General features: G+C 43.1%; 1 protein-coding gene across 2 annotated transcripts in view; it reads left to right on the top strand.

Annotated features, from left to right (window-relative positions):
- ATP8B1 (ATPase phospholipid transporting 8B1) overlaps positions 1 to 5,364 on the top strand; it is a 102,172-nt gene extending 96,808 nt beyond the window's left edge. For both annotated transcript variants that reach the window (XM_080920395.1, XM_080920396.1), the window contains exons 27-28: positions 2,455 to 2,585; positions 4,378 to 5,364. In XM_080920395.1, the coding sequence (XP_080776521.1) occupies positions 2,455 to 2,585; positions 4,378 to 4,602 (356 nt within the window). In that variant the 3' untranslated portion in view covers positions 4,603 to 5,364. The remainder of the gene's footprint in view (positions 1 to 2,454; positions 2,586 to 4,377) is intronic.
- Positions 5,365 to 14,498: the final 9,134 nt, after the last annotated feature.

The following is a 14,498-nucleotide window of genomic DNA, read 5'->3' as shown; positions in this document are numbered from 1 at the left end:
ATTATTTGTAAAGGGGGTGTGGAAATAGGTCAAAGACTTAAGAATATTAAATTAACTAATCAAATGATGAATTGCTAATACAATGGAAACCTAGAACTTAGAAGTCGGGTCCATCTTTGGAAATATGTATGCTGAACAGTAGTAGTTCAATGAACAGTACACAGAAGCCATGGGCAGCAATGATGGTAACTGTGCAAAACATGTGGCTTAAGCTCCAGAGGTTGGGGCTGGAGAGATGGCTCAGCAGTTAAGAGCACTGGTTTGACTCCCAGCATCCACATGGTGGCTTACAACCATCAGTAACTCCAGCTCCAGGAAATCCAGTGCCTCTTCTGGCTTCCAAAAGCACCAGACATGCATGTGATACACAGGCATACAGGCAAACAAAAGGTGTAAAAGTAAAAAAACAAAACAAAACAAAAAAACAAAATGTAAGAGCCAGAGGTCAGAGCAGCAATAGTGTCTTCTGGGTCTAACGGGACAGCTGCCTTCATGAACTCAAAAGGCTGTGGCTGCCTACACAGGGTCAAGTCAGCCAGTATTTATGTGTGGTGGGGGAAGGGGCTCATGTCCCTTTAGTGGGACAGTTGATGGCTTCTGAGCAAGTGAGAGTCAGATTTCTTTAAGGGTGTCACCCCTCACTCTGGTAAATGCCCCATTCTTGAGGATGTGGGTAGCACAAAGCAGACTTGGCTGGTTATTTGAAAAGAAAAGAAAAGAAAAGAAAGAAAATGAAAGAGAAAAAGAAAGGATGAGGGGTTGGTCTGGGAAGTGTTAGAGGAATGGAGGTTAATTGTACATTGTATATAGAATGACACTGATATAAAGATCACAGTTACAAAACTAAACATAAGCTGGACTATGTGAGATTCTCAAGTAGTTTGGATTTATGATGAAATAAAAATTCTCCACAACTTTCTGTTTGAATAGAAGATTGGGACTTTATGGCCCATTGTTGGTTCATAAAAGCTTGTTGCTGTGGTAACCCTTTTAATCTCTGGTGGGGCTAGTTTTCATAATTTTCATTTTGTTTTGTTTTCTTACTCTTTTGATGCTTACTTAGAAAAAACATTCCTATGTGAAGCAGGTGTTTTTAATCTAATTTATATCTAGTAGTTTAAAAGCAAAGACGGGGAAAAAAAGCAAAGACAGGGTGTGTGTGTGTGTGTGTGTAAATATGAGTAAAGTTTTTAAAACTAGAAAGGGAAATATGAGAGAGTAAATTATATGATGAGGAAAGATGGAAATAGGCAAAGGACAAAGGACGCACAGGATATGGGAGAGCAAAAGACACCAAGTAGGAAGAGGTTCTGGAGGGGATTAAGAACAGCAGGAGGGTAGAAAGCAGGAGGGAGGGCCCAGTTTGAAAAAACACCCTAATAAAACCCATACCTTTGTGCTAATTTTTTTAAAAGATAAAAGTTTTTAAATTTTAAAAATTAATTTCATGAACTCATATAGAGCACCAAAAGCTTTTCGATACATCCGGCTCTAGATGTTGGGGAAGTGTATATAATCACCTGCTCGCATTTTAAAATCAGACAGCAAATCACACCAGTTCCTGTGGATAAAGCATGGCTCCTATCACAGAGTGGGTTTTGATCTTGGGGCTGTCCTGACTAGTTGTGTTTACTAAGCTCTCAACTCCGAAGTGGCTCAGCTCCCACCTCAGAGTAGACTGAAAGGCATGACCCATATAAAACACAGCGGGCTGACAGTTTTAGTGACAAATGTGTACAGTCTGGGGCCAAAACTAGAAGCTAGAAACTTCCTTGTTTTTAACATTTTGGGGGTGAGGGAGACTCTCTAGTTCTAAATGATCCTAAGGGCCTAGTGCTTACAAAACAGGTACTGTCCATCCCAGCTCCCATTTTTTATTGATTGTTGATGCAGTATTAACAAAAGCATTCTTCCTTCCTTCCTCCTTCCTTCCTTCCTTCCTTCCTTCCTTCCTTCCTTCCTTCCTTCCTTCTTAGACTGTAGCAGACAGACAAATGACTTTTTTTTTTCTTTGCTGGCTCTTGGTTTTTAAAATCTGCATTCCTGCCAGGCAGTGATAGTGGATGCCCTTAATCCCAGCACTGGGGAGGCAGAGATAGGTAGATCTCTGTGAGTTCAAGGCCAGCCTGGTCTATAGATCAAGTTCCTGGACAGACAGGCATACACAGAGAAACCCTGTCTCAGAAAAACCAAACCACAACAGTAAATTCTTGGCCGGGCAGAGTGGATCTTATCTGCATTCCCCACACTCTGAAGGCTCCAGGGTGAGACCCTGTCTCAAAAACAAAATCTGAAAACGGGGGGGGGGGGTAAGATGTCCATTTCTGGAGCAGTGTGGGGAGGTAATAAAACGTTACAAAATGTTACCTGAGATGTGTGCTGAGCGTTTGGAAGGCTAACTACGTCCTTAAGATAGAAGCACCTCTGTAAACCCATGTTGTGATGTTCTTCCAGGTACGGCTTCCAATGCCCTGAGACAGCCATATATCTGGCTGACCATCATCCTGACGGTTGCAGTTTGCTTGTTACCTGTCGTGGCCATCCGTTTCCTGTCAATGACCATTTGGCCATCAGAAAGTGATAAGGTACTAGAGATGCAGACCTACCCCTCCTCCTACTGGAGTGTCCCTTCGGAGACCCAGTACATCCCCCATCACTACCATTCCTGCTGAAAGTTCATGGGAAGGCTGATAAGAACCTTGTTGATTCACCATTTTTCCTTAGTTCCATCCTTAGGGATCGGGAACCTTCAGACATTTGTTCACACGGTGAAGCATGTTTCGCCCCTTCAGTCTTACAATTATGTTAACAGTTTGCCATGCAAATGGTTTGGGCTTTTTCCCCACATCCCCCTTATTTTCTTAATTAATTACTTTATTTACATTTCAGACATTGCCACCCCTCCTGGTTTCTGCTCCCACAGTTCCTTTGCCTCTGAGAGGGTCCTACCCTCTCTCCCCCCACCCACCCTCTTTATTTAAAGCAAAATATTATCTCTGATAATATAATCAATCAAAAATAATGTGTCATCTCCCCTTGCATAATGATTAGCAGGCTTCAGATCCCGTTGTTGGGTAACTTAACGTTGCTTTTCCCACTACTCTCTTGAGAAGAGTGTCTTTATTAGTAAAATGACCACAGCACTTCCTGGCATCACATGGATAAATGGGGACAAGACTTCCATCTTTTCCCTCAGGACCCTGGGAACTTTGAACATGTACTTTTTCTCATCAGATGTCATTTGTCAGAATTAGCTGCACATTCAACCAATAGCCAACAAGAGAAATCACTCTGTCTTATGAAGAATGTTACTGTAGAGAGGAGGGGCACTTACCTTCATAAACCAGCATCCTGTATATAGGTGAGGCCGGATGTTAGGTCAGCCAGTGCCCAGGAGAATACTGTGACAGTAGACACTGTTTGGAAACAGGGGAAAAGATGGGACCTCGGTTCTCAAAGTGCAAGAACGAAGACTTGGGTTTGGGTTCCAGCGCGCACGCGCGCACACACACACACACACACACACACACACACACGCGCGCGAGAGAGAGAGAGAGAGAGAGAGAGAGAGAGAGAGAGAGAGAGAGAGAGAGAGAGAGAGAACAAGCAAGAGACAGACTACGCTGTAACATGCCTTTGAGATTTGTCAGCACATAGTCTGCCCTGGGACTCACCAAAAAAGTTAGCTTAACTTCCTAGTTTGCTTTCTATTGCTCTGATAAACAACATTCGCAAATCTACGTCAGGAAGCAAAGGTTTATTTCATCGTGTGACTCCCAGGTCAAAAGCTACCACTGAGAGAAGCCAGGGCAGGAGGTCAGGCAGGACGCTGGAGTCAGAAACTAAATCAGGAGCTGGCCGAGTGCTGCTCACTGGCTTGTTCTCTGTGGCTCGCTCAGCCTGCTTTCTTAACTACCCAGGACCATCTGCTCAGGGGTGGAACCCTCACGTTGGGCTGGGCCCTCCCATACCAGCCATTCATCAAAAAAATGCCCTAGAGACTGCCTACAGGCCAATCTGATGGAGGCACCGTCTTAATTAGCATTTCTTCTCAAACTTGACTCTAGTTTGTGTCAAGTTGACAGGAAATGACCACTACACTTATGAAAAATGTGAGGCTTGGTTTTCCTGGAACTTTCGATATAGACGGGGCTGACCTGCCTGACACTTCTTCCTTTTGAGTACAGGGATTAAATGCCTGGCAATAGTTTTCCATAATCTACCTGAAGGATGGTGGAAATAGTCCCCAGCCCCATGGGCCCATTAGTCTAGAATAGGGGTGTAAAGCCTCTCAGCGGGGCTCGCTGCTGCCCAGCGTCTAGTGGTTGGGTGACCTGTGCATCTCAGATCTGTCTCTTGATGGCTTTCTTTGTCCAGATCCAGAAGCATCGAAAGCGATTGAAGGCCGAAGAGCAGTGGAAACGGCGGCAGAACGTGTTCCGGAGGGGAGCATCTTCCAGGCGCTCAGCCTATGCCTTCTCCCACCAGAGGGGCTATGCAGACCTCATCTCCTCTGGCCGCAGCATCCGCAAGAAGCGCTCGCCCCTGGATGCCATCATTGCAGAGGGCACGGCTGAGTACCGCCGCACAGTGGAGAGCTGAGCTCTGCACCGCTCTGCTGAGAGACCGCAGCGCTGGGAAAGTGTCTTTTGTTTTTCTTCTTTCATGAACAACTCAGGACTTTAAAAAAAATAAAATAAAACAGACTGAGGTTGTCACAGTGATACTGATGACAATAACCTTTTTAATAAACTTTAGGTTTGAGCTGTTAAGCAATAGCAAAGCCAAGAGACCACCTGTTATTCAGCTGACCGTGTCTGCTGAGATTCAAAGGGAACTTTTTTTTTTTTTTTAAATCCAGGCCTAACGGAAGACCGCAGAATTTAGAAAAGTCTCCATTTCAGCTTGAAGGAGACAACTACACTACAAAGTTACAGTTCCACTCTTCTGTGTTTGCAAGCATGGACTCCTCAGATACACTCTCCACTGCTTCTCACCTTAAAAAAAAAAAACAGAAAAAAGAAAATCTGTTTCTAATTTATGAGTGCAGTAACAAAAGGTCCTAATGTTTATCCCCTGACGGGTTCCCTGTTTCTTTGTACCAATTTTCAAAATTTGAAACAAGTTTCCTTGATTGAAGGCAACAGTTTGATTAAGTGCGACATTTCATTCTGGTTTTGATTGACTACCAGGTTAAATAATGTATTCCATGTTTTTACTATTTGGTATTTCCCTGTTTGACTCTTTAATTTTTCTAAAATTGATTTTCAAAAGCTAAGGACATTATCAAGTAGCGTAAAGTTCCATTTAGATAAGAGTGCATTTGCATTTCTAAAGATAATGGCTTGTGTGTTTCCCAAATGCTTGACCAAAGGGATTTGAATGTTTTCAACACAAAGTGATAACTGATGTCAATAGCATACAATACATACATGTCGAGGGACAGCCCATGGCGGGCTACCTTGTGGCTTAGTGGTAGAGTTGGGGTCTTAGGTCCCAAATCAGTACAAAAAAGAAGAAACATCACATGGTATCCCATAAATATGCACAATTATGGATCACTTAAAACTGACTAGGAAAGGACAGGGCAATGCCTACTGAAAGTTTCCTTTGGAAGAAGATACTACTTAGCACTTCTGAGCCACTGGGTGGGCTCTGGGGGAGGGTGGGCAGGGGCAAGAGTCTTGACCATTAAGTGATGGGAACATTGTTACTACTACCCACAACAGAGGAGAATGAGACATGCAAAGGTAGATTCAAACTGCTGCCTGTGGCCACATTCAGCCAAGGAGAACTATGAATGCAGCCCCAATACAAAAATGGTAAAGTTACTTAAAACACTGAGAGAGTCCGCAATTATGATTCCATTGCTAGGTTCTTGAGTGTGAACTTTGCAGGTTGTTTGTCCCGTTGTCAGGAGCTTGGACTTGATAGAGGAGCCTGTTGAGAAATTCCCCTTGTGTTTCCTGGAAGTGAAACTCCAGGTCTCCTGTTCAGTACAGATAAGTTTAAACAAACTAAAACGCCCAGAGGGCATTAGCGGTACATTTGGGAATATTTTACAGAGTTATCTGTTGAAAAGAAACTGTTAGTGTCCCCCTTCCTAGAAAGTATTTTGAATGAGTCTTTTGGAGCCTTGCTCTGCCATTTGTCTTATGCCTAAGACAAAAAAGAAAAAAAAAAAAAAACAGATTTTTTTTTATATTTAAAAAAAATATTAGGTGATTAAGGAAAATAGCCTTGAAAAGGTAACTTCTTCCCCCAAGGGACTTTTCTCATTTTATTTCTTTCACAAAACAGTTTCCCTGCTCTACTGAAGGTGCCTGTGGGTTGCAATAAGTAACTTTTTTTGTCCCTCACAAATGTTCATAGCAGTCTGTGAATTCCCAAGAGGAAATCATATATAGTTCATCTTCTATATACAGGACAGGAAAAATTAAATTGTACTTTTAAAATGCATTGTCTAGGTATGATGAAAGAATGTATGCCTATCTTCTGAAGATAAATTTCTGAAAGTTTACAACTTTACCAATGTACATAAAAAGAATTGTATGTTTTCCTTTTTTTACGAAAAATTTAGCTTGTGTAATTTTGTCAGTTTCAGGTTTCGATTTCATTTTATTTTTGAATGTCGGGAAGGGTTGACAATGCAAATGTGTCAAAGACTTAACACTGTTGGGTGCAATATTAATTTAAAGTGCAAATCATAAATTATTTCTATATGCTGTAAATCTGAGATTTAATGTATATTTTTGTTTAAAAAATAAATGCTTTAGTAAAATATTTGGAATGTATAATTTTATACATGTATATATATTTTGTGGTTATTAATTTGAAGTGCTGGGGATTTAAACCAGGACCTCATGTATGCTAGGCAAATACACTCTGGTTGGGTTGTTGGTGTGTGTGTGTGTGTGTGTGTGTGTGTGTGTGTGTGTGTGTGTGTACCAGTGCCTGCAGAGACCAGAAAAAGATGTTAGGTCCTCTGAAGGTAGAGTTGCAGATGGTTGTAAGTTACCTGCTGTGGGTGCTGGAAACTTAACTCCATACCTCTTGAGGAACAGCAAAGATGGCTAAGCTATCTCTTTATCTCCTGTTAAGTTTTGTTTTTGGTTTTTGGTTTTTTTGTTTGTTTGTTTTATTGCCTTTGTAAGAATGTCACTCCTATATCCTAAATCCTAAGCTGGTTTGAACTCCTCAAGGATGACCTTGTACTTCTGAGCTTCCTGTGGCCACCTCGTACTGCTGCTGCTGTTGTTAGCACATGCCACCATAGCTGCTTTTATTCAGTGTTGAAATTTAAGTCTTCCTGGATGCTGGCAAAACAGCCTAGGTCTTCTTTTTATTTGTTTATTATTATTATTATTATTATTATTATTATTATTATTATTATTATTATTATTATTTGGTTTGAGCTTTGTTGCTGCTGCTGTCATGTGGGTTTTGTTTTTGCTTTGTTTTGCTTTGCTTTTTTGTTTTGTTTTTCTTTTTGCTGTTAAGTATGGAGGACATGACAGAAGAATCTAGTCCTGTGATGATTCCTGAAAAGTGTAGGGCTCTTCCGGCCATGAGAAATAATGCTAGAGACCATACAAAAAATCAGAGATGTGGCTGACAAGGTAATTAGACTTTCAAGGAAGAGGGAACGGCTTTGATGGTGAGACAAAGTCTACTACTCCAGACCTCTTCCCCCTCAGTTCCTCAAGGAGAGTAAGAAAAAGAAGCAGTGGGCTATTGTTCTGCAGTAGCTGGCAGAAAACATGGGCAAGCAGGAATAGGTGAGGAAGCTAATGGAGAGGAGGAGCGGGAGTCTTTGAGCTGCTGTGAGGATGGAGTGTGAAAACCTCAGTATAGCGTTCGGTCGGCCCTCACCAGGGAAGTGTGGTTGTGCCATCAGGAAGGAGATTCTCTGGCGAGGACCTCTCTGGGAGTTATGATTAGCAGCAACTGATGAGAGGCTGTCTCTGGGAAGAGCTGAGCAGCTAGCAAAACGCTACCGAGTTATGGAGTTGGCTCAGCGATATTCTCAACTCAACAGCACCACCTAGAGGAACCCAGTCACACCCCATGACATGCTGTTCAGGACTGCTGGCGTCTGATGCAGATGAAATGGGATCTAAACAAAATGTACTCTAAAGGAATCCAAGTATGTTTCAAGAGCGCACTGCCTTCCTGTGAAACTTAGGAAAGCTGCAAAAATGGCTTCTAAAACCCCTGTCAGGATCCACTAGCAAGTTACGGCTGCAATGAAAATTTTGGTGCAGTTATAAACAAGAACGGCCTGTCAAGATATTGAAGTAAATATCTGGGGAAGATGGAAGTTAGGATGCCTAAAACAAAGCACTGAATAAATAATTTTCTAGGGGGCTAGAGTGATGGCTCAGGGGTTAAGAGCACTCGCTGCTCTTCCAGAGGATCCGGGGTTTGATTCCCAGCAACCATGTGGCCGCTGACGACCATCTGTAACTGCAGCTCTGAGAGATCTGAAGCTCTCCTCTGGCTTTCACCAACATCAGACATTCGAGTAGTACATAGATACGTGTTAAATTGTTTTTAATGTAATCATAACTAGACAATTAATCTGGCAGCTGTATTTCTTTACCGCTACTAGTTTTCCAATAACCATACCCTTGAGTCAAGTACTAAGCAATTATCATTCCATTCTAAACCTCCAAGCTGGCTAGGCTTCCTCCCAGGCAACAGCCCCATGTTACCTTCATTTTTTTTTCACATGTTCTTGATCCAGCTCTCTTCCTGCTGTTCCTTCTGCCTCCACTTCCTGTCCCATTCTCTACCCCATCTAGAATCACAAGTCCCACTGTATTCTCTCTGAGGTTCTGTGTAGGCTCACTGGCTTTAAAAAAAAAAAAAAAAAAAAAAACTATGTATACAGTGTTCTGCTTGCTTGGATGCCTGCATGTCAGAAGAGGCCACCAGATCTCATCACTGATGGTTGTGAGCCACCATGTGGGTGCTGGGAATTGAACTCGGGGCCTCTGGAGGAGCAATCAGTGCTTTTAGCCTCTAAGCCATCTCTCCAGCCCCCTGAATCATGGGCTTTTGTTGGCAAGGCAGAGGATGAATGAAAATCGATGCTTATACAAACTTGGGACCGAGAATAAACATAAAGCCACGTTCAGATTGAAACAAGATATGAGGGCGGGAAGATCGTCAGTTGGATAACACAAGGGTAACTTTACACAGTGCACAAAAACACATGCACAGGCAAAACACCCATCCACATAAAAATACTTGTTAAAGGAAAGGAAAATGATTTTCTAGAGCTACTTCTCCAGGTACCTCTGTAAATGGTTGATAAGTACATGGAAAGATGCTCAAGGCCTTTGGCCATCAGGAAGGTAAGAGTCAAAGTGAAGCCAGGCATGATTCTCTGGGAGCTGAAGGCAGGCAGCTTGTTATCAGTGTCATGGTGAATCTGAGGCCAATTTGAATTGGGAAGACACTGCCTCAAATAAATAAATGAGCAAAACACAATCCCACTTCACACTCAATATTGTAGTCATGGTACTAAGAGAAAGTGGAGAAACTGGAACCCCCATCCTTCTGGGGACACAGGGTGGTATGATCAGTGGGGAAGACCGGTTTAGCTTTGGCTGGGCAAGTCCACTCTGAGATAAATACTTGACAGTATCAGAAACAGGACCTCAAGCAAACACTTACAAACCAGGGTTCATGGCAGCCCAGATGTAGAAACAACCCAGACAGTGCATCAGCAGGCAGATGAATCAACAGATACGGATGTAGACCACTGGAATACAAGTTGACCACAAAAAGAATGAGATGTTGATCCATGCTACAACATGCATGAACCTTGATACACCTTAAATGGAGGGAGCCACTGTCGGACTGGGGGTGGAGAACAGAGAACAGGTGTTTGTGAGCAAGAGGGTCAGCATAGTTTATTTTAATAAATATATATGTACATATATATATATACATATATAATATTTTTGTTCTTTAAAAAATCTGTGTATATATACAGCATATTTTGATCATATCCATCCATGAGTGGCCCTTCAACTCTCCCATTGTTCCCACCCCATCTCCCTCCTACCTTCACATCTTGTTGGTGGTGGTGGTGGTGGCGTCGTCGTCAATAACTCCCTAAGTCTAACTCTTGCTCACCATATATCACGTAGCGCATGGGAATATGGCCATCTACTGGGGCATGATCAATCTGCCAGCAGCCAAGTCCCCAAAGAAGAGTGACTGGACTCTCCGGCCTGCAACAGCCATCAACTGCCAATAGGGACAGCATCTTGGAGGCCTTCCCCAACCATGCTGAAAGTTTGACTGGCTTAATCTTGCACAGTTAACCACAGCTGCCTCAAGTTGGTGTGTGCTATGGCCACATCCTAGAAAACAACATGTGTTGAGCATATACAATTGTGTTGGGGGGGTAGGCTTATACATGATTGGAGCCAGCAGGGTACCCTGGGAGATTTGGGCAAGAGACTGACATTGCATGCCTGAATCTGAAAGCTGGGAAGAGAATAATTGACCCTTCAATGGACAGACCTATTAGAATTAGCTTAGAATTAGCCTTCAAAGCAATTGCTAGACTTGTTTGACCAAGCAGGTCCACAGGATAGTAAAGATGAAACACAATTAACAGCCGAAATGGCCATGGGAGAGGGGCTTTTTTGGGGGGTTAATGAGATGGTTTGGAATTTTAATTTACCTGTAATGAATATCTTAGAAGAAAATCGGGGCTAGGATTATATAACTCAGTTTGTAGAATGCTTGCCTAGCTTGCAGGAAGCCCTGGGCTCCATCCCTAGCCCTGGAATAAAATGTGGTGTGATCAGGTACAAAGGCACACACCTTTAAGTACAGTAGAGGCCACTAGATCTCTGAGAGCATAAGGCCAGCCTGACCTTCATAGAGAGTTCTAGGCTGACCAGTGAGACCCTGCAGAACAACAAACAAGCAAACACCTAGTTGTGGTAGCAAATGCCTGTAATGCCAGCACTCAGCTGCAAGAGGTGGGAGGACTCAAAGTTCAAGGACATCTTTAGCTACAGAGTGGGTTCAAGATGGACCTAGGCCACAAGAGCCCCTATCTAAATAAATAGATAGCTAATTGATATAGATGGATGGATGGATGGATAAATAGATGGTTTATCTTAACATAAGAGAAAGTATCTAGCAAAGCTTGGTAATGTACTGTTAAAGCTGTGAGCAAAACAAACTTTCTGTTTTATTATTGACAGAACTGTAAACTGATGAAACTTGATATGATCAGTGTCTTAGTCAGGGTTTCTCTTCCTGCACAAAACATGACCAGGAAACAAGTTGGGGAGGAAAGGGTTTATGCAGCTTACACTTCCACATTGCTGTTCATCACCGAAGGAAGTCAGGACTGGAACTCAAGCAGATCAGGAAGCAGAAGCTGATGCAGAGGCCATGGAGGGATGTTACTTACTGGCTTCCTTCCCCTGGCTTGCTCAGCTTGCTTTCTTATAGAACCCAGGTCTACCAGCCCAGGGATGGCACCACCCACAATGGGCTGGGCCCTCCCCCCTTGATCACTAGTGGAGAAAATGCCTTACAGCTGGATCTCATGGAGGCATTTCCTCAACTGAGGCTCCTTTCTTTGTGATAACTCCAGCTTGTGTCAAACTGACACAAAACCAGCCAGTACAATTGACCCCTTGTAAACTTTACACACAAACATATCACTATTAAGCCCTAACCTTTACTTTCTTATTCATCCCCAAGATCTAAATAACCTTAAGAATCTTACAGTCTTTACAAAATCTTACATATTAAAATTTCAATCTCTTTAAAATATCCAATCTCTTTTAAAATTCAAAGTCTTTTTTCAATTCAAAGTCTCTTAACTGTGGGTTCCACTAAAATGCTTTCTTCCTTCAAGAGGGAAAAATATGAAGGAACAGCCACAATCAAAAGCAAAATAAAACTCTAATTGTCTAATGTCTGGGATCCACTCACGAACTTCTGGGCTCCTGCAAGGGCTTGGGCCACTTCTCCAGCCCTGCCTTCTGTAGCACACACCTTGTCTTCTAGGCTCCAGCTGCCTGTTCTCCACTGCTGCTGCTGTTCTTGGTGGTCACCTCATGGTACTGGAATCTCCAGAACACCGCTGTCTTCTATTGCAACTAGGCTTCACCAATAGCCTCTCTTAGGCTCTCTTCATAGTGCTAAGCCTCAACTCCTTTGCATGACCCCTTCAGTCCTGGAGCATTAACTGCAACTGAGGCTGCACCTTCAGCAATGGTCTTCCATGGCCTCTCACAGTGCCAAGCCTCAACTGCTCTTCATGATGCCTTCATTCCTCCAAAACCAGTACAACCTGGGTGACTCTTACACATTACCAAGTCCAGCCACAGCACAAAGTACAAACCTTGGCTATCTCTGCAACACAGCCTCTTTGTGCTCTCAGAAAACAGTTTCCAGAAGATTTCACCTCAGTGATAATGGTCTCTTCTTAATCACTACTAATTTCTTAACTCCAGCTGACCAGCATCAATAGTCCTTGTAAAGGTTTTGCTTTAGTAGTTTTGGTATCTTGTTAATCACAGCTGACTCTTCAGCCCCAGCTAACCAAAACCACAGAATCTTCACAATCAAAACAGCAACAGCCCTGATTAGGGTCTTTAATCTTCCCTCTGCAATTTCAAAAGCCAGGCCTCCATCTTCTGCACTGTTCTCAACATTATCTTCCAAGCTCCTGTGAAACATCCCACAGAGCTCTTAATATTCAATGGCACTGCTAGCTCAAAGTTCCAATGTCCTTCCACAGTCCTTCCAAAAACATGGTCAGGTTGTCACAGGAATACCCCACTATGCTGGTACCAATTTCTCTAAGTCAGGATTTCTATTCCTGCACAAAACATCATAACCAAGAAGCAAGTTGGGGAGGAACGTTTATTCAACATTGCTGTTTATCACCAAAAAAAAAAAAGTCAGGACTAGAACTCAAGCAGGTCAGGAAGCAGGAGCTGATGCAGAGACCATGGAGGGACGTTGCTTACTGGCTTGCTTCCCCTGGCTTGCTCAGCCTGCTTTCTTATAGAACCCAAGACTACCAGCCCAGGGATGGCACCGCCCACAGTGGGCTGAGCCCTTCCCCCCTTGGTCACTAGTTGAGAAAATGTCTTACAGCTGGATCTCATGGAGGCATTTCCTCAACTGAGGCTCCTTTCTCTGTGATAACTCCAGCTTGTGTCAAGTTGACACAGACCCAGTCAGTACACCTGGTAACCACAGTATTGTACAGGTGGAGACAGATTCTTGGAGACCTCCAGCATAGCTCCAAGTTCACTGAGAGACCCAGCCTCAAAAGAATAAGACAGATAATGCCAAACACCTGATATACTTCTCTTGAATACGAACCCACACTTTTAAAAAGGTATTAGATAGGATGAAGGGGTGGTTCTGTTGGTAGAGTGTTTTCTGTATAAAAAAGAGGAGCTGAATTTCTCTCCTAGAACTCACATAAAAGCTGGCTGGGATAGCACACACCAAACCTCCCACTGCTGGGGAAGGGGACACAGGAAGATCCCTGGGCTTGCCGGGCCTTGTTACTTAGCTAGTCCAGATATATCAGCAGATTCCAGGCTCAGCAAGACACTCTGTCTCAAAAGATAAGTTGCAGAGCTATAACAGAAGATACTTGATGAGGACTACGACTTTTAAAATGGAGGAATCTTTTCAGACTTTTAAAACTAAAACATGAACTGTGCATATATAATATACTCCATGATGAGAAACAGAACATGTTGTCTTCCTGTTCCTGAGTGTGATAAAACACCATAGTTAAGTTACGTCACAGTAGGTCTCAGTGATGACCGATTATCAGCCAAGATGGCTGCGATGCTTGATTATCAGTTTGATCAGATTAAGAAATGGCTAGAATAGTAAGGTGTTCCTCTAAGAGTGTCTGTGGGGGTTTCCAGAGATGACTAGACCTAATAAGCACAGTAATGGATTCATGATAAGAGGTCTTATAGAGAGGTGGCAGAAAGCAGAAAGTCAGCCATACTAGAGGCAATCCATTGCTTGGGTTATGTCTTTTGATGCCCTCTTTCCTTGGCACCTGTCTTGGCATCCTTCTTTGTCTTTCCCTTGGCTGCCACAGTGTGACTGTTCTGTTCTATCACACCCTCCCCCCCATGCTGGAAGCCACAAGCTAAATTTCTCCTACATTACCTTATGTCACAGATTTAGTCACAGCAACGTAGAGACGAACACAGTGACTTCAGTAATAGGACACACAGAGGAACCATTCGTAGTTTTAAAACTACCAATATTTTCATCCCAGGGTCTGACGTCACGATACTGGCCCCGTTGGTGAAGCACACACCTTCCTAACAGAAAGACATGAATTCAGCTCATCAGAGTCAGCATTTGCAGAAGCTAGATGTGATGAGTGAGGTTCTCACTGATGGGCAGCCATTGAAGGGGACACCAGAGGAGCTGGGCAGTGTAGAGGGTCTGCCTGTTTCCTTCAG

The sequence above is a fragment of the Micromys minutus genome (genome assembly GCF_963924665.1).
Source record: "Micromys minutus genome assembly, chromosome: 8".
Classification (NCBI taxonomy): Eukaryota; Metazoa; Chordata; class Mammalia; order Rodentia; family Muridae; genus Micromys; species Micromys minutus.
Note: the sequence above shows the minus strand (reverse complement) of the source record. Positions and strands in the feature narration are given on the sequence as shown.